Source organism: Orycteropus afer, unplaced genomic scaffold (assembly GCF_000298275.1).
Source record: "Orycteropus afer afer isolate SDZICR_OR568_19922 unplaced genomic scaffold, OryAfe1.0 scaffold00075, whole genome shotgun sequence".
Classification (NCBI taxonomy): Eukaryota; Metazoa; Chordata; class Mammalia; order Tubulidentata; family Orycteropodidae; genus Orycteropus; species Orycteropus afer.
Window position 1 is genome coordinate 9,462,827 of NW_006921662.1, and position 18,436 is coordinate 9,481,262.

The window sequence follows — 18,436 nt, forward strand, 5'->3', positions numbered from 1 at the left end:
TCTCACCACCAGTCAAATGACTCGGAACTTCTGGGAGTGGACCTAGGCATTATAGTTTTTAAAAACTTATTAGGTAATTTTGCTGTGTAGTCAAGGTAAACATCTGCTGCTTTATTTCAAGATACATGGCTACCAAGGCCATTCCTATATCTGTCTGAAAGATGGCACTTTCCTTGTGGGAAACCCACCTCCCAGGATGAAGGTGCCATTTTCAGATGCCCCCTCTCCCATATCTCCTTCCTGCCCGATGGTCTCCTTCTTGCCATGTTTTTTTCAAGAAATTAAAGTCTCTGGGTGAATATAGAAATATGAGTTGGGCAGGGGATGGTACATTGGCTATGTCAAAAAGCATCACTCACACAATATAGGGACAAGGCTGTCCAGATTTCTGGATTCTGATTTTGAACAGACAGATGGGGAGGGAGAGAATGCCTTCTCATCATCTCTATACATGTATAGGCCTGCTCTGTTTTACAAGGAAAACTACTCATTCTCAGGGGTTTTCCTTAATTCAGTTCCATTGACTTTAGAGTTAGCAGAGACGTTGTTGCATTCTGGTTAAGTGTTGCTTTTGATCAAGGTATAAGTTTTCACCTTTTTCAGTATTTTCATAGGCATTTTAGTGAGAAAGTGCATAAAGTTTCCCTGAGGTTGCTAGCCTGGCTCCATTTTAACTTACTTCATTGGTTAAGAACTCCATTGGTTTTCTGTGTTCCTCTTGTGTTGCCTCCTAGCTGGGAACTGCTTGAGGATAGGAATTATGGGTAGTTTTCCTGTGTGTTGATGGTTCTAGCACAGGGCTGGGTGTACAGTGAATACTTATGGACCAATCAGTAAGGACTGAGAGATGATGAATATTGGAAGGAACTAACTGCAGCCTGTGGGATTAGAGCAAGAGCCTTTTGAAGGAGAATAATTTTAACCCTTTCAAGACTGAATTATTTTCTTAAAATTTTTTTGTTGAAATCATGTGTTTTCAGTAATGGAAGGCATTTTGGATGAAAAGAAAAGAAAATTTTTAATTGAGGCAATATGGATTTTGATGCAACTAGTGGGACATATATGTCCCAAGGGGTCTCTGGGGTTGGTGGAATGAGGCCCATTTCTTCAGATTCATACAATTACACAGACCCCAACAGATAACAGCATGCACTAAAAGTGGGATAGCAGATTCCCACTAAACCCCAGAGGCAGAAAATGTAGGTAGGCACCATATGTTAAACAGGGCCTCAAACCTGTTCATTCCAGTTTGACCTCGCTGCTAAGAATTTGCATTTCCACCCCAGATATACTGAACCAGAATCTACATTTTAACAAGATTGGTAAGAATCACCTGGAGATCTTGTTAAAATGTTAATTCTGGTTCAGTATATCAGGGATGAAAATGCAAATTCTCATCAGGGAGTAAAACTGGACTGAACCAATTCAAAGCCCTGGTTTTAAGCAGAGCTTTTAAGAGAAGAAGGTGGTGTGGCGGTTAAGGCATTCAGCTACTAACCAAAATATCAGCAGTTTAAACCCACCATCTACTCTGTGGGAGAAAGATGAGGCAGTCTGCTTCTGATATGATTGGTGGCCTTGGAAATGCTGTGGGGCAGTTTTACTTCATCTTATGAGATTGCTGTAAGTTGGAATTGGATTGATGGAGTTGAGTTGGGTTTTTTCGTTGTAAAAGAGGAGGGAGATATGTATTTCAAATAATGGCTCCAACTTATACAAAGGTGAAGAGATGACTAAATCATGTACTCTGGAGCAAGAAGGTAGGTAGGGAGGCATATTTGCCAGATGAAATGGAAAATTGGGGGACCTTCTGAGAAATGAAGCTGTTATTTCAAGAAAGGGACCACAAAGCCCAAGCTAAAAGGGTTTGGAGTTGACTGGAAGCCATGTATCATTCTGAGCAAGAGAAAGACAAGATCACAACATGGGCAGGGGGAGGAGTACTTCTCTAGTCTGTGTGAGTGGGTGGATGGATGGGCAGGCGGATGAATGGATAGGAGGTCAGGAGGCTGGAGAGGAGAGGATTGATATCACATAGGTGTTCTCATATTGGTCCACAGAAAGCCCAGGAGCCCTTGGGAATGATGGAGGAGAAAACCAATTGTGGGAAGAATTGGAACCCTGGGTTAGAGAAGCCAGATTTTTCCCTTTCTTCTTTTCCCTTTCCTCCATTGTATCTAGAGAATTGATTGATGCCTATTACCACAGTCTGCTGGAACAGCTTTCAAGTATCTTTAAAACTCTGAAATGTCACTTATATTCTGTAAGCCTCTGCCATCATTGCCCCCTCTCTGGAAAGGCAAGTTGGGAAAACCCCCATCTGCCTCTTCCTTTTCTGGCCACCACTGCCCTTTGCCAAGGGCAGGCATCCATGTCTCAAGCAACCACAGAACAGCTCCCAAACTCATTCCAGACAGCTCTGAAGATCATCAGAAGCCAGCCTGATGTCTGGAATCCAATGGCCAGAGGCTGGGGGATGGATGAGATTGCGTTTTGTAGTCCCCACCCCAGGATTCCGGGATTGTCACCCACAAAGTTGGCCTTCTGCCCAGATCTGCAGGTCTGTGTCTTCAGGGGAAGCTCATAAAGGCTACACACAGTCTCCTCCCTGCTGCCCTCCTGGAGGGTGGGTAATTATTTTTATATATTGCTGCCGATTAAAACACAAGGAATAGCTTGGAGGAATGCTCCGGTATCACCCTTTGATGTACACAAAGGAAGCGCTTTTTCTGCCTCCCGGGGTTCTTGCACTCCCATCAATTCTCCTGACAGTTGGAGGGAAGAGGATGGTTTGGGCATTAGCATAGCCTGGAGAACCAGTTGGAATTGCCTTCGTTTTAATATCCCACCTTTGATCTATTGAAAGGCTGACAGTAAGAGGGGAAGGATCTTATTAGGTGGCATAAATCAGAGCTGATGAAATAATTTTCCTCCAACAAACTCAGACCTTCCCTTTAAGTGGGGAGAGGGGAGAAAGGTGTGGCTCTAGCTCTAAGCTGTCCTATTCCCCTCAATCATGAGCAAGAATGCAGAGGTTAATTCAAGGCTCCAACCACCTTCGGTCCTCCACCCCTGCCTGACCCCATGCAGTGAAGTTTGAGTTCTCACTCTAAGCTTCTGATGGCTTATTCTGCCTCCTCTAAGACTTGTGAACTCTCATTGAGGGCCTGGTGAGGGCCTGACCATGGGCTCCAGATGTGCAGAGGCACAGCTGGGATGTTAAGGATGGGATCCAAATGTTGGCCAGTGACTTGAGAAAGGAGCAGCCATCTTGCTTTGTGGGGTCTCTGGGATGCTATCCCGATGGTGCAGTCACTGGGGGCAAGAGTTAGTGAATGTGTTTTTCTTTCCCTGAGTGGACAAGGGCAGGAGAGAAGTGATATGTTATTCCATAAAGAACATTGGACTCAAAGCCAGCAACCTTTGGCTCTGCAATTTCTTCAATCTCTGACCTTGAATAAGTCATTTGGTCCCTCAGAGCCCCTGTTTCCTCTTTAGTTGAATGAGATCCCTTTCATAGAAGCTCTCACTTCAATGACTATGGTCTCTTCTAAGCAGTCCTTTGAACAGTGCTGGAAGCACCTGTAACTTGGTCAATAAAAATCTCAGAATGAATTACCCACTGTGGGCAAGTTTCAGGGAAAGAGAGGCTGCCTTCAGGGGACTTTCAGTCTAATGGGGGAGAAAAGCAATCAAAGTGGGCACTTGGGTAAAGTTGTTCAAAGGTCCATAGTTGGCCTCTGTCTTTCTTTCAGCCTTACCAACCATCCTTCTCAAGTCCCCATCTCTCTGGCCCAAAGTCCTCTGCCTTCCAAGTCTGTCTGGGTTTGGAAGCTTCTCTCAAAAAGCTGTTCTCCAGTAAAAGGCTACCTGTGAACGTTTGCCAGATTAAAAAACAAAATAAAACATTGATAAGTAAATTTTATACTCTGAAAAAGGAATACTATCCAAATGATAGAATTTTAGTCATCTTGAGATACTAGTGGGGCATGAGAGAAGTTGTGGGGGCACTGCTGCTAGAAGCACCTGCAGTGTCACCACATGCTCGTAAATTGGCCTGCTCAGCAAGCTCCCAGTCTTGGAGACACAGGCATAACACAGAAGAATTTGTCCAAAGAAGGTCTCTAGAACGACAGAGCCACAAGGGCCCTGAAAGGTAACTTCCCCCTCTACAGGTGAAGAAACTGACCCAGGGAGGAGAAAGGGACTTCTGTGAAATCCCTGAGCTCTGTGTATCAGCAGGTAGAAGACTCTTGTCAGTGATCCCTCCCCACCTGTTATAAGAATTGTCTTTTTCAACCACAAACTCTCTAATACCTACAAGTTAAAGTTCAAATTCATAGAGCACCCACCCATGGACCAGCACATTTCTCTTCCCAACTACCTTCTCCATCTTATCTAAGCCCTTACTCCTCGCCCAACCCACAGTTCTACTCTGACACATATGGGGTCATCCTATGCTCCTAGCTCACACAACTCATTGTTTTTCCTCTGACATGTGCTCTGGTCAACACTTTGGCACACATTTTTCTCTTTGCTAGAAATGTTTGTTCCTCTTATCCACTTGGTGAAAGTTTGGTTCTTCCTCAAGGCCCAATACAAATGTCACCTCTTTGGGGAAATTTGTTCTACCTTTCCTGGGCCTTCTGTTTGTTTATCAATTTTTAGCATTTACTACACACAGACACAAACTCACTCTCTCTCTCTCTCACACACACACACACACACACACACACTGCATTACAATTTTATTTTTTCATCTTTGTTGCTAAACTATGAGCTCCTGAAGGGCAGGAACCAAATCTCTTTCATCTCTGTATCTCTAATGTCTTGCATGGAGCCTGGCTGCTTTCTTAGGGCTACGCTGTCCAATAAGGAGCTCTGGTGGCACAGTGGTTAAGCCCTTCAGCTGCTAACCAAAAGGTCAGCAGCTTGAATCCACCAGTTGCTCTGTGAGAGAAAGATGAGGCAGTCTGCCTTTGTAAAGATTTACAGCCTTGGAAACCCTATGGGGCAGTTCTATTCTGCCCTGTATGGTCACTATCAGTTGGAATTGACTCAATGGCAGTGGGTTTTTTTTTTTTTTTGTTTGTTTGTTTGTTTTTGTTTTATGTGGTCTAATATGACAGCCACAGCTCATAGGGCTGTTAAAATTAAATAAAATTAAAAATTCAGTTCCTCGGTCATATTAGCCACATTTCAAGTGTTTAATAACCACATATGCCTAGTAGCTACTGTATTGGATAGTGCAGATATGCAACATTGCCTCATCACAGAAAGCTCCATTGGATGTCACTATATTACAGGAGACAAGAGGCATACAGCACCAAAATGCAGGAATGATGGGTCTGGGGAGTCCTTAGCTACCCAGGCTATAGTTACATCAGCTCCTGGCACAGAGCAGGTGCTTGAAGGGAACATTCCTAGAACTAAGTCTGAAGTCCAGACAGTTAGGTTCTGGATTTGGTTGCTACTTCTAGTCCAGATATACTGTTTGGCCACTTCTCTGCCACAGCTCCATATTCTCAGCCTCCAAAAGCCTCCTCTGGGGCTGATTTCTCCAGCTGAGGAGGTTTTTTCTCATAACTTACTTCCCAGAATGGAAGGAACCTTTCAGGACAAGTGCTAAAGAGGGAATAGCTGTTCAAGTCCTTGGGCCAGAAAGCCTTATTAGTAAGCCTGGATGGACAGGTGGCCATCTCAAGATGACAGCCCTGGCTCAAGGGTTATCTATCTTTGCCCTTCTCCTCCCCACCTGAAACCATTCTAGGATAAGGATGAGAGATATTGGCTGAGGGAAAGGCGGATTTCCCCACCTCTCACCTCCTACAGCACAACAGGGCACCAACATGCCTGTGGAGGGGCATCCCCAGGTTCCCCACAATGAGCAGCACTGATGAGATTCCGGAATTATGCAGCCCTGAACCCTGTCTGTCCCTATGCCTTGGAGAGGTATGAGGTATGTAAGTCAGGGTTCAACATTGGGAAGAAATGTAATTTGTTCTGGTGCCTTCTACTTCCCCTGTCTATAGTCTCTCCACTCGGCTGGGCCCTGCCCTCCAAGAGCCTTAGTTTTTCAAAGTGTCTGTAATGGGGATGTCACTGGTTTATGTACTTAAAACACCCTTCTGCTTCCCTGCCTCCTACCTCTACCCATCCTTCCCAACCCAATCTCAACATGGTAGCCTTGGTGATCTTTCTAACAGGCCAATTTAACATGTGATCCACCATAATCTGCCCTTTTCCAACTGTGACAATCTCATCTCAGTCACTTCCAAACACTGACTATACACTAAACACTCTTTTCTGCCTCTGCGGTTTTGCTCATGTTGTTCCTTTTGCCTTGTGTCCCTTTCTCTAATACTGCCCTTCCGAAAACTCTTATTCAACTTTTGGGAACCAGTTCAAATGTCACTTTCTCTGTGAGGCCTTCCCAGATTTCCCACAGGCAAAAAGAATGGATCCTGGCTCCCAGGTGCTTTCCAACTAACAAGTTACTAGTTCCCGTCAAATCAGTTTTGACTCATGGTGACACCATATGTGTCCAAGGGTAGGAGTATGCACCATGGGGTTTTCAGTAGCTGAGTTTTTGCAAGTAGATTGTCAGGACTTTCTTTTAAGGTGCCTCTGAGTGGACTCAAATCGCCAACCTTTCAATTAGAGCTCAGCATGTTAACTGTTTGCACCTCTTGGGGACTCTGCTTTGACTGAAGTACTCCAAGCTATGGATTTAAAGCCATGGGATTTGGAGTCAGACCAATGACTTCACCTCTCTGATATGCAAGATGGGAATAGTAATAACCCCATAGGGCTGTGATAGAGTATAAATATGATAATATATGTAAAATGCTTAGCACACCTGGCAATTAGCTAGCTTTCAATAAATGTTAGCTACGGTTTTATATTGTTTTATTAAATAAGTAAATAGTCTAAGAGCTCCTCCCAAAAGGGACTGTGTGTTATTCATGTTTGAACCCTAAAACTGAGCACAATGTTGACATAAGAGCAGGCACTCAATGAATGTTTGTTGGATTGGCTCCAATCCAGCGGGATTGAAGGCTAAAGGAATGATACCAACTGTAATGGAGGGGCACTTCAGGCAGCCTCATGGGCAATGGAGGAGATACCTGGGTGCAGACTGCTTATGAGACCACAAAGGGCCTTCACAGGAGGCAGGCTGTGGTTTCTCCAAGGGGAGCTTGGGAAGGTGGCAATGTGGATGAAGGCAGAGGCATGTGAGTAGCCAGGCCTGCACTGGTTGAGTCTGTGGGTGCAGAGTTGGCTTGGTCTGCAGTTAGATGAACTCTCCTGCCAAGCAGGGCCAGGGCACACTGTGGGCAGAGAGCCCCACCACGCTGCTTAGACTCCTGTGGCCCTCCATGAGGAGGCTGCCAACTGGCACTAGTGGTTAGGCCCCACTGCCCGTGGAAGGCCTGGGGGCCTTCTTTGCCTCTGCAGGTGCCGGCCTGCTCTCTGTTGAAAACCTCACCTTCCCTGGCTGGCTCTTGGTCGGGGCTGTTGGTCCCTCCAGGCAATCAACAGCTCCCACATGGAATATTTTCCCTACAAAATAACTATTTCCATAGTGGTGGCTTTTTTTTTTTTTTTTTTTTCCCAGTTTAAATACTCTTCCCTTTTTACCTTGCCTGCCCTCCCCACCCCTCAGGACCTGCAATGTCCCCTTTAAGCCACTGTGTATTCACTCTAAATCTCTCTTCCCTCTCCTTTATTTCCTTCCTTCCCCAGGATCTACTGAAAGTCAACTAGGTGTCTTGGCTGTGCTGGGGGCTGGAGGTTTGGCTCAGGGAGATAATAACTGTATATGAATACTCTTGTCCTCAAAGTATCTCAATCAACCTCTTCCTTATTTTCACACTCAGGTGAGACAGAAAAGGTCTGGCCTGCAAGTTTTGAGGATTTTGTTCTCTTGGCCACTCACCCCCAACTGACTGCCCCAGGACACACTAGCCTGTAGATTCAAAGCCCACCTGTGTTTAGGGGGCAGGTAGCTTGAAGCTTCACATGCAAGATTCCTTTTAAATGAATGCTTGGTGACACCCATGAATCAGCTGGTGGTCCACTAGGAGCCTCAGCTCTGTCCTTGTCTTGTATTTCCCTGGTAGGATATAGGAAAGATTAGATAAAGCAATCCTAGAAAGGGTCCATTAAAGTAATCTAGTCCTTGGTGGACTATAAGTGTCCCTGGTTTCCGAACAGAAATATGCTTCCTGTAGCTCAGAGAGATGTGTATCTGTCATCTCATCCTGGTAGAGTGGAAAGAAGCCATGAGTTTGAGTCCCAGTCCTGCCACTCCCTTTGCGCATTTCTCTTTTTCTCTCTGAGCTTTAGGCTTCCTCATATAAGATGAGTGATCCTAGGAGATTTCTTCAAGATCTGATCTAATGTGATTTGACTTTATGCTATTGTCCATCTAGGTTACTGGTCAGTAAACAACTTCTTCCTCTCTAACCTAAATCCCCTCTAGTGCAGCTTGCTTCCTGTTAAATCCTCATCTCAGTTTAGTCAGATGGTACCCGGCCCCCACTACCCATCTCCCTATGCCCAGTTGACTTTCAGACTAGCTGCCCCTTGGGACTTGGAAGGAAGGGACCCCAACCCTCCTTCCCCCTCTGCCTATCTCCCTCCCTGTCTCATCATCAGCCCTAGACTGGGGGAATCCAAGGAGCAGTTTGGCCCTAGAGAAGTTACACTGTTTCCCCTGAGCCCAGGCAAGTCCCAACTGGCCTGTGAGGTCCCTGCTAATCTGCCCTATTACCTCAGGTAAGAATTATAATCAGAAATCACTCAAGTAGCCCAGGCCCACGTGGGAGAAAGAGAAGGACTGTTGGGGGTTGTTGATTTTATTGCAGAGCTTAATTGGTATAATTGCTCTCTTCTTCCTGCCAAACCCGAGCTCATCTGGATTGGCTTTCCCACCTGCGAATGGGGAGCTGCTCAAAAGGTATTTTAGTCTCACATGGCAGATCCTGCTAGCTGCTAGCAGGGGAGTCCAGGGCTCACTGACCCCAGAGGAGCTCAAATCCTGCCCCAAGGAGGCAGGGGGTGGGGGGGCTTTTTCAGAGAGTGCACCCATCCAGAGAGTGCTCCCATCCTGAACAGGGAGAGAGAAGGAGGGACTATCCTGCAACCTTCAGGCTGGACCTTAGGCTCAGAAGTTCCTGTGGGAAGATGTCCCAAGAAGAGGGAAGGAGGGGAAAGGGGAGAAATTAGAAGCTAGTATCACCCCTGTGTATGGCTCCTCTTTGGGCTCTTCAGGGAGTCCAGCTCTATGGAGGTCTTTGGTCCTCACAGCCAAACCCAGCAGAAAGACCTACACTTCCCAGGTGCCCAGCTCTTCCCCTGGGTCTTCAGGGACCTTCTGATGGCTTCCTTGTTAAAAGGGAAGAAGGAGAGGAAGTGCTGGGAAGCAGGCTCTGTGCTGTGCATTTTGTCCACATTTACCTGAAAACAGTCTCTGGGGTGGGCAGGTAGTCAAACTATAAAAAACCAAGCCAGTTCCCATAGAGTTGACTCTGATTCATAGCAACCCTATTTGGGTCAGAGTAGGATTGTGCTCCATAGGGTTTTCAATGGTTGATTTTTTTTTTTTTTTTTTTTCCCAGAAATAGATCACCAACTTTTCTTCTGAGGAGCCCCTAGGTAGACTCAAACCTACTATACAGCTGAGCCAACCAATCCAAAGGTTACATGAGGAATCTTTGGCTAGGTCTATCTGATTCCTAAACCTGTACTCCTTCCACAAGAAGGCCTGGTGGTGCAACAGTTAAGTGGCTGCTAACCAAAAGGTTGGAGGTTTGAATCCATCCAGCTGTTCCATGAGAGAAAGATCTGGTGATGTGCTCTGTAAAGATTATTAAAACAAAACAAAACAAAACACCATTGCTGTGGAGTCAATTCCGACTCATAGTGGTCCAATAGAACAGAGTAGAACTGCCCATAGGGCTTCCAAGGCTATGAATCTTTATGGAAGCAGGTTGCCATGTCTTTCTCCCATGGAGTGGCTAGTGGGTTCAAACCACTAACCTTTGGTTGCACTTAACCACTGCACCATTAGGGCTCCTCTATAAAGATTACAACCTAGAAAACCCTATGGGACAGTCCTTTCCTGTCACATGAAGTTTCTATGCATCGAGATTGATTCAGTGGCACCTAAAAACAACTCCTTCCATGTTCACAGGAGCCCCCGGGCTAGGGTTGCTAGATAAAATGCAAGTATTATATGGAATATACTTATACTAAGAAATTATTCATTGTGTATCTGAAATACAAATTTTCAGTACAGCCTATGTTTTTACTTGCTAAATCCACCCACACTCCCCTGGGTATGTCCTCCCCTGCCAAGCCCCCTAGGCCTGTGTGACATTCCTACACTCCCCGCTCAGCCTGCTATCTGCTCTAGCTCCTGCCCACCACAAACACACATGCAGACCTGGTTGATTTCTTCCATGTGTTCACCCTACTTTATTCATTTGTCATTTGATGGATTTCCCACTTTGGCATGTCCCTGTCCCCAAGTATAAGGAACAGAACTGCAGACACCTCCACTTGCTTCTTTCTTCTCTCCAGCCCTAGACCTGCCCTACTTCTGTGAGCCATGGAGGAAATGTGTTCTCTCTGTCAGAGTAGAAGGAGGCCTGAAGGCTCATCCAGTTCAGTACTGAGAGGCCAAGAAAGGGAGGCCTTGTCTGAAACCAAAGTCATGCATGGAACAGCATTGGCCATTCCCAAGCTTCCCTGCCTCTGGATTGCACAAGACTCAGAAGGTGAATTAATCAGGACTACGATTACCTGAGGAACCCTGGTGGCACAGTAGTAAAGCGCTAGACTGCTAACCAAAAGGTTGGCAGTTTGAACCCACCAGCAGCTCTGCAGAGAGATGTAGCAGTCTGTTTCCATAAAGATTTACAGCCTTGGAAACCCTATGAAGTAGTTCTATCTGTCCTATAGGGTTTTTATGAGTCGGAATCTACTCACTGGCAGTGGGCTTGGTTTGGGGGTTGGTTTAGTTACCTGTGTGAACATGTACATGCATGCATACAGGTACACATGTGTACTTATGCATACACATGCACATGGAAGGAAAAAAACAAACTAAACTCACAGTCGATTCCAACTGATAGTGACCCCCATTGGATTTCCAAGGTGGTAAATCTTTACAGAAGTAGATTTCCCCATCTTCCTTCTCCAGAGCAGCTGGTGTGTTTGAACCATCAACCTTCTGGTTAGCAGTCATATTTAGGCTAACCTTAGTCCTTAGACACTGAACCACCAGCTTCCAAATGCTGCCTGAGCTGAGAGAGTAAAAGATTGATTGTCCCCTTGCCCTGAACTACCCTTCGTCATATTTGCCTCATATCTTCTTCTCACCTTCCCCCTGCCTGTCTGTAGAAGTCTGCTTGGCTTGTATACTTCCTCTGCCCTGATTTTCTAGGCTTTCTCAAGTAGGTGTGCAGGTTCTCCCCTCCCCTCCCCTCAGTACCATCATCATAGAGTTGTGAGGCACATCAATTTTGGGTCAAACAACTTGGGTTTGAATCTCAGCTCTGGTGGCTTGCTGGCTGTGTGACCCTGACTGATTTAATCTGTCAGTAAGTGGGATTTATCAGACCTACCTCATGGTGTTGGTCACACATTTGTAGTTGGTGCTGTACCTGGCATATGATAAGGGCTCAATGAATGGAAGCATGATTATTATTAGGGTCATGGTTGTCACTGAAGGGTTTCTTCCAGCCAAGGGCTTCAGAGAGGAAGGGGGAACCCTCCCAACCTTGGATAATTAGGTCTCCTGGGTTTGTGAATTCACCCTTTAGGTAGGCAGTTGTCAGAGAGCAAAACCCAGGCCTATCAGACAAGCCAAGCCTAGCCCCTCCCTGGCTCCCACATCTGAATTCTTCTAACTTTAAGTAGAAGATGATACCTAACCTGCCACCTCTCCTTGTCCAAATCCTACCTGCCTTAAGGCCATCTCAGAGACCACCTCTGTGTGTGGTCCTGAGTAGCACTCAGGACTTAGATATCTGTCTGTGGTCTCTAGGAAGGTTGGGACTCAGAGGTTGCCCCCACAGAGAGGGCTTCCTTATGGTTAGGAGGAGAGTGTATGCATCTGCTTGGTGGGCATGTGTGGATGGGGAAAAGAGGTGAGCATGAGAGCCCCCACCATGACAGGATGGGGTGATGGAATAGGAGAGCCAGGATGCCCATTCATCGCCTGTGAAGAGGGGCTGTTCTGGTAAGTCTCCGCTAGTTCACTTGTATTTTTCATCAGGACATCCGTTTGGGTATTTGGAGGGCATTTATTCACTCATTTTGTCACAGCACATCAAGAGAATGAGGTAGAGTCCTGATCCTGATGGTATGGATGATCAAATCTAAGAACAAGGTCTCCCAGTGCCCTTTGTGCCTTGTCTATAGGAGATGGCCCTCTAGCTCCTCATTTAGGCTTCCTCTCTTGTCCAGTGGTCATGAGGCCTGGGCATCTGAGGTTCTCAAAGACCAGTTCTGGCTCAGGGCTTCAAAAACATTAATCTGATTATGAATCCATATACAACCTGGGGGTCAGGTTAAAACTCAGATTCTCATTCAGCAGGTGTGGGGTGGGGCCTGAGATTCTGCATTTCTGACAAGCTCCCCGGTGATGCTGAAGCTGATGGTCTGTGGGCCATGTGGTGAGGAACAAAAACCTGGAGGAAATCTGATATATCCTGTGATGCCCCAGTGGGTGAGATGATGAGGCCAGAGTGACCAAGCTAGAGGATGTGAGTGCAGGTGTGAGAATAGGTATGTGAGTGCTAGAGGATGTTGATAGGATAGAGTAGGATATTATGGGAGCACTCCAGGTTGGTACAGAAGTCAGCCAGTCACATCAACATTGTGAGTGTGGGATGTGCCAGTGATATAGCATAATGGTTAGGGATGTGTACTTTGGAGCCACACTATCTGAGTTTGAATGCCAGCTCTACCACTTACTAAATATGTGATGTTGAGCAAGTTACTTAACCTCTCTGTACCTCATTTTTAACATTTGCAAAATGTCAGCCTCACAGGTTGTTGTGAAAATTTAATGAGCTGACACCTGTAATGCTTCTAGAATACAGGAATCACGCTCTCTCTAAATGCGTGCTCTAGCTTTATAAAGAGGTGAGATTCTGAAGGGCTGCAGGATGGAGGCTAACTCATGCATGGGCTCTGCTTCACCAAAGTCAGACATATAGCTTCCAAGCCAAGGATCAGGCAGGGCATTTATGCCTTCTGTGGGTCAGATAATAAGAAAATTAAAGGGAGTGGAGTTCCTAATTATAGTTTCCAAGGGATGTCCTTGTCAGTCCACCCTCATATTCAAAGCTGCTAGGTTGGCCAGTTCACCCAAGTCCCCCTCACCAGTAAGTACACCATACCTGTGACCAGCTGAGATGCTTGGTGGTACAGCAGTGAAGAAGGCCACATCAGGCCAGGCAGTGTCTTGTGTGAGTGGCTGTCATCTTCCAGGTTCTGTGTTCCATGCAGGCACGAGACAGGAGCAAGATGACACTGCTATTCTGTCCATGGCTCCTGGCTGATGGAAGCCCAAGAACACTGAGTGGGGCTGAGGTGAAGGGATGCTTCATATGCAGACAGGAAGCAGGGAAGCAGGGAAGAGGTATTCATTATGAGATGCTAAAAAGACCACAAGAATTTCTGAATAGTGCTATTCCAAGTCAGGAGCAACAGGGATCAACACTAGGAGAAGACGTGTCTTTGAACTGGATACTGGGGTGGTCAGATTCATTTTTCAAGCATCTAAGACAAGTGGAATGACTGTGGCTGTCCCCATCTGCACAAGATGGTTGTGTGAAGTCACTGTCTCTTTGCTGATCATCCTGCCTCTAGTTTTGCCCCTTTCCAATACCTATGGGATCTCCAGAGGGATCTTTCTAAAACTGAAAGCTAGTAATAGCCTTCCTCTGCTTAACACCCTTCAGTGGCTTCCCAGCCCCCTTAACATAGTACTATTTACAAGGCCTGGCAAGCTTCAGCTCCATCTGCCTCTCCAGCTTCCCCTTGCTCTTCTCTTTCAAGCTTCTCCTCTCTCTCTCTCACTTCCTGAAGCTTCTCACTCTTCTTTCTTACTTCCTGAAGACCTACCAGACTGTTTTCAGTTTCCCTACAATGCTACTCCTCCTTTGGCCAAGTCCTTCTTGGCCACCAGGTCTCTATATAAACATCATTTTCTCCTGGGGGGCCTTCCCTGATGCCTTAGACTAGGTGCCCACAGCACCTCTACTTCCCCTGTCCTCACACTGTACTGTCAATATCAGACTGGCTTTCACGCTAGAGTGTAAGCTCCATAGGAAGGGCAGGAATACTGTCTTCTTAGTAGCTGATGTTTTTGAGTGCTGCCTTTGGGGAAGAACCAATCTAAGAGCTTTCTTTTTGTAAGGGCTGTAACCATCCTCCTCCAAACTCTAGAGGTAACAGCTCTTGAGGAAGTGGCTCAAACCTGTCTGTGGAGAGATACCCCTGGGACCCTTTTTAGAAACAACTTTCCAGGCCCCAGTCCAGACATTCTGAACCAGACAATCCTGAGGAGGGGCTTTGGAGTCTATATTCGCATAAAGCTCCCCAGGTGATCTGGCTACACTCAGATCATCAAGGATATATGACTACCATTAGGGGACCATGTCTGAAGTGACAGGCCTTGCCTGCCAAGGGTACTCACTGAAGGGATATTGGCCCACCAGGTCAGGTTTGATGTGGTTGAACGGTCTTTCCTAATTATAGCTTCCAAGGGATGTCCTTGTCAGTTTGCCCTCGTATTCAAAACTGCAAGGTGGGCCAGTTCACCCAAGTCTCCCTCACCAGTGAGCCAGGGAGTTTTTCTCAGTGGTGCTTGAGACTTTTGGCAGTCAAGGCACTGGTGAAATGGCTTAGGGAAGAAAAAGAAGTATTGCTGGACTGTTTACGAGTGGGCCTATGCTATTGGGATTGAAAAAGAGACAACTCCATCCCCTTTAACTCAAAACTTGGTCACATCAATTCTCCTTTGGGTTAAGGATTATGGAGCTTATGTTCTTTATGAATGAAGACTGGGGTTTCTTAAGTTAGGTGACATGTCTGTGGGAGAACTATGGCTTGGTCCAAAGCCTCCCTCCAGATAGTAAAGCTCATGTTGACTCATGGCTACTGGCCAATTTGTGGGGCCCAGGGACAAGGTGATAAGGCTTCAGCCCAAGTCCCAGACTAGGAGGCAGAAGATGGTAGCATATTGAAAGGACATTCTGGCTTAGGCACACCTGTGGTAAGCTATTGTGGGCAGTCTCCTTGTTCTGCTGGACTGCCAAGAGTTTCTAGGACTTATAAAAGAAGCTCTCATGTCACTTAAAGTCTCTGGTTGTGCACAGACAAGAACATTCACCATCTCTTTACCTGTCCTGAGAAGTAGCATATCCAGGATTTCAACCAAGGCATACAGGCCACCTCCCGTAGGTCATCAACTGAACAAGAAGCCTCAGGACTTTGGCAGAAGCCCCATTAAACTGCTGCTGGATCCTTGAGGGGAACGGGGGTGCCAGGGTACCTCCCTGAAGATTGGCAGGAAGTGGCTGGCATCTCTGGGGAGGCATTTTCTTTGGTTAAGTCCAGAGGGAGGAGATTTCCCCGTGTCAGTGGTGAGAATACCTCCAACATATGACTTTGAAGTAAGCAGGATTGGGAAGAATAATGTTATACCCAGAGCAGGGAAATTATGGCATAGATTTGGATGCCTGGGGATATAGGGAAATACTGGTTATCCACAGATGGACTATGGACTCAACTTCAAGTCTAAGAGGGAGGGCTGGGGTCATAAATAGGAATGTATGGCATAAAGGACCAAGAATTATGGCTGCAATGAAAGCCATATGTGTGAAATAGAAGACAAGGGATACACCATAAGTGGTGGCGGCTTGACTTAAGGATACCTCAAAGGCCCTGTTGGGGTCCTGACTGGCCCATCCCAGCCCCATGCTTGGTATACATTTTGCCCTGCATTGATCCCTCTCCATCCTCTCTTCCACCAGGCGCCTAGATGCCAACCTCATCTCCCTGGTTCCAGAGAGGAGCTTTGAGGGGCTGTCCTCCCTCCGCCACCTGTGGTTGGATGACAATGCACTCACCGAGATCCCCGTCAGGGCCCTCAACAACCTCCCTGCCCTGCAGGCCATGACTCTGGCCCTCAACCACATCAGCCATATCCCGGACTACGCCTTCCAGAACCTCACCAGCCTTGTGGTGCTGTGAGTGCTGCTCTGCCCCCCATCCCTGGCCGAGTCCTGCTGGGGCTGCATGTGTATTCCAGAGTTGGGTTGGAAGCCCAGCTAATTTTGCTTTTCTCTGTGCTTTCCTGAAAGTTTTTGTCTCAATTTCTCTTTTATAACAATAGGGTGCTCATCCCCTGTTGACTCCATAATGTTATCATGAGGCCAGATGACATTGGAGCTATAGAAGTGTGACAGTTAAGGTTGTGTGTCATCTTGGCTGGGCCATGGTTTTCAGTGGCTAGGCATCTGGATGTAGTTATTCCCCATGATGAGACTGTAATCACCTCCATTGGGGACTCTGCTGTGAATAGCTAAGTTGTTGCCTTCAGGGTGTGGCCTGCTTCCAGGACATATGGAGAATCTTTAAGGAAAGTCTCTAGCTCGTTGGTGTGTTTTGGATCCTGAATTTGCCTGAGTCTGCATCTCAACGGCCTGCTGATCTTGTTATTGTTCCTGGATTTGAATTAGTGGTCTGCCGTGTTGCCTGTTGATTTTGGGATTGTGTCATTCTACTTGCTGACCTTGGGTTCCTCAACCTCAGCAGCCAGCAGCTGCATGAGTTACAAGAAGTCTTCAGCTCCAATGGGCCTGGAATAAGAGGCAGAGCTGAAGCCCAAGATTGAAGAGCTTTCACCCAGCCCCTAGAGCCAGCACTTTGCATTCGGACTTCTAGCCTCCTAAAACTGTACGAGAATAAATCCCTGTTTGTTAAAACCATATACTTGTGATATGTCTGTTTGCTAAGGGGGCAAGGAAGCCACATCTTCTAGACCTCCTCTAATCCCCCAAGAGGAAGACAGAATCACCATCAGCAGCCCAAGGCCTATTCCTGCGAGGACAGACATGCTGCCTCCCTCCAGCCCTTTCCCCAACCCTGACACCAACCGTTCCTCCCACAGAACCTGCCCCCTCTCTGCTGGGTTTGATAATTTGCTGCAGTGGCCATACACAACTCACAGATTATGGGGTTTATTAGGAAAGCACCAGGCTACAATTCAAGTTCAGGAAAAACACCCACCATCTCTCAGCCAATAGTCTCTCTCAGTCTCTCTCCCAAAAATGCATGTCTCTTGGTGTCTCTCTCTCAGCAATGCATGTCTCTTAAGTCTCTTTCTCAGCAGTGCATGTCTCTCAGGAGCGCATTTCTCTCAGCAGCATGTCCTTCTTAGCCAGAAGTCAGAGAGACTCCTTTTGCCTCTAGGAGGGCTCCTTTTGAGCCTTGAAGAGTGGCCAAACTAACCAATCATACCATCAGAATTCTAAACACCTGAGAGAGAGGGAACTTCCCAGAACATTGCTTTGTGCCACCCACAACAGAAATACCCCAGGTGAATAACTTTAACAATCAGGAGCTCCTCAGTTGCTCACGGCAAATTCCACCATGGAGTTTACAAAGACTTATGGCTAGAAAAGCCATACCAGGTACTACACTGCATTGTTATAGCAGCACTATGGGACCAAGACAAGGAATGTGTTAAGATTCATTAAAAGACAAGAGTGTCATAATGAGACAATACAAATCAAGCTATTATTGTTCACTATGAAAAAAATATAATAACTATACAATGCAAACCGGGGCATGTCAAGAATTTCTTATTCTTAGACCCATCAAAAAAAAAAATTCCATCATATGTGAGAATCAAATGATAGTCTTTTTAAAAAACTCTTATTGTGGTGAAAATATACACAACAAGACATTTGCCAACAACTTCCACATGTACAGCTCAGGGACACTGATTACATTTTTCATGTTGTGCCACCAAATGATACAGTCTTATGCTTTGATATAGGGATAACCAAGCCCAACCCACTGCCAGTGAGTTTATTCAAACTCATAGTGACCCTACAGGACAGAGTAAAACTGCCCCATAGGGTATCCAAGGCTGTACATCTTTACCGAAGCAGACTACCTCATCTTTCTCCTGAGGAGCAACTGGTGGGTTCAAACTGCCAACCTTTTGGCAGTACTCAGATGCTTTAACCACTGCACCACCAGGGCTCCTTTGTTATAGGGATAGGATAAATTAATCTTACTTCCCAGACCTGAAGAAGCAGAGAAAAGCCATTGCTCATAATTACATGGCAAAGCCCCATCAAGATAATTGCCTGGAGATAGCATCCTTGGCAGGAATTGGGGACGG

General features: G+C 46.3%; 1 protein-coding gene across 1 annotated transcript in view; it reads left to right on the plus strand.

The window, feature by feature from the left end:
* Positions 1 to 18,436, plus strand: part of LGR6 (leucine rich repeat containing G protein-coupled receptor 6) — a 173,025-nt gene that overhangs the window by 96,327 nt on the left and 58,262 nt on the right. The window contains exon 5 of the mRNA XM_007941135.2: positions 16,056 to 16,271. Within this exon, the coding sequence (XP_007939326.1) occupies positions 16,056 to 16,271 (216 nt within the window). The remainder of the gene's footprint in view (positions 1 to 16,055; positions 16,272 to 18,436) is intronic.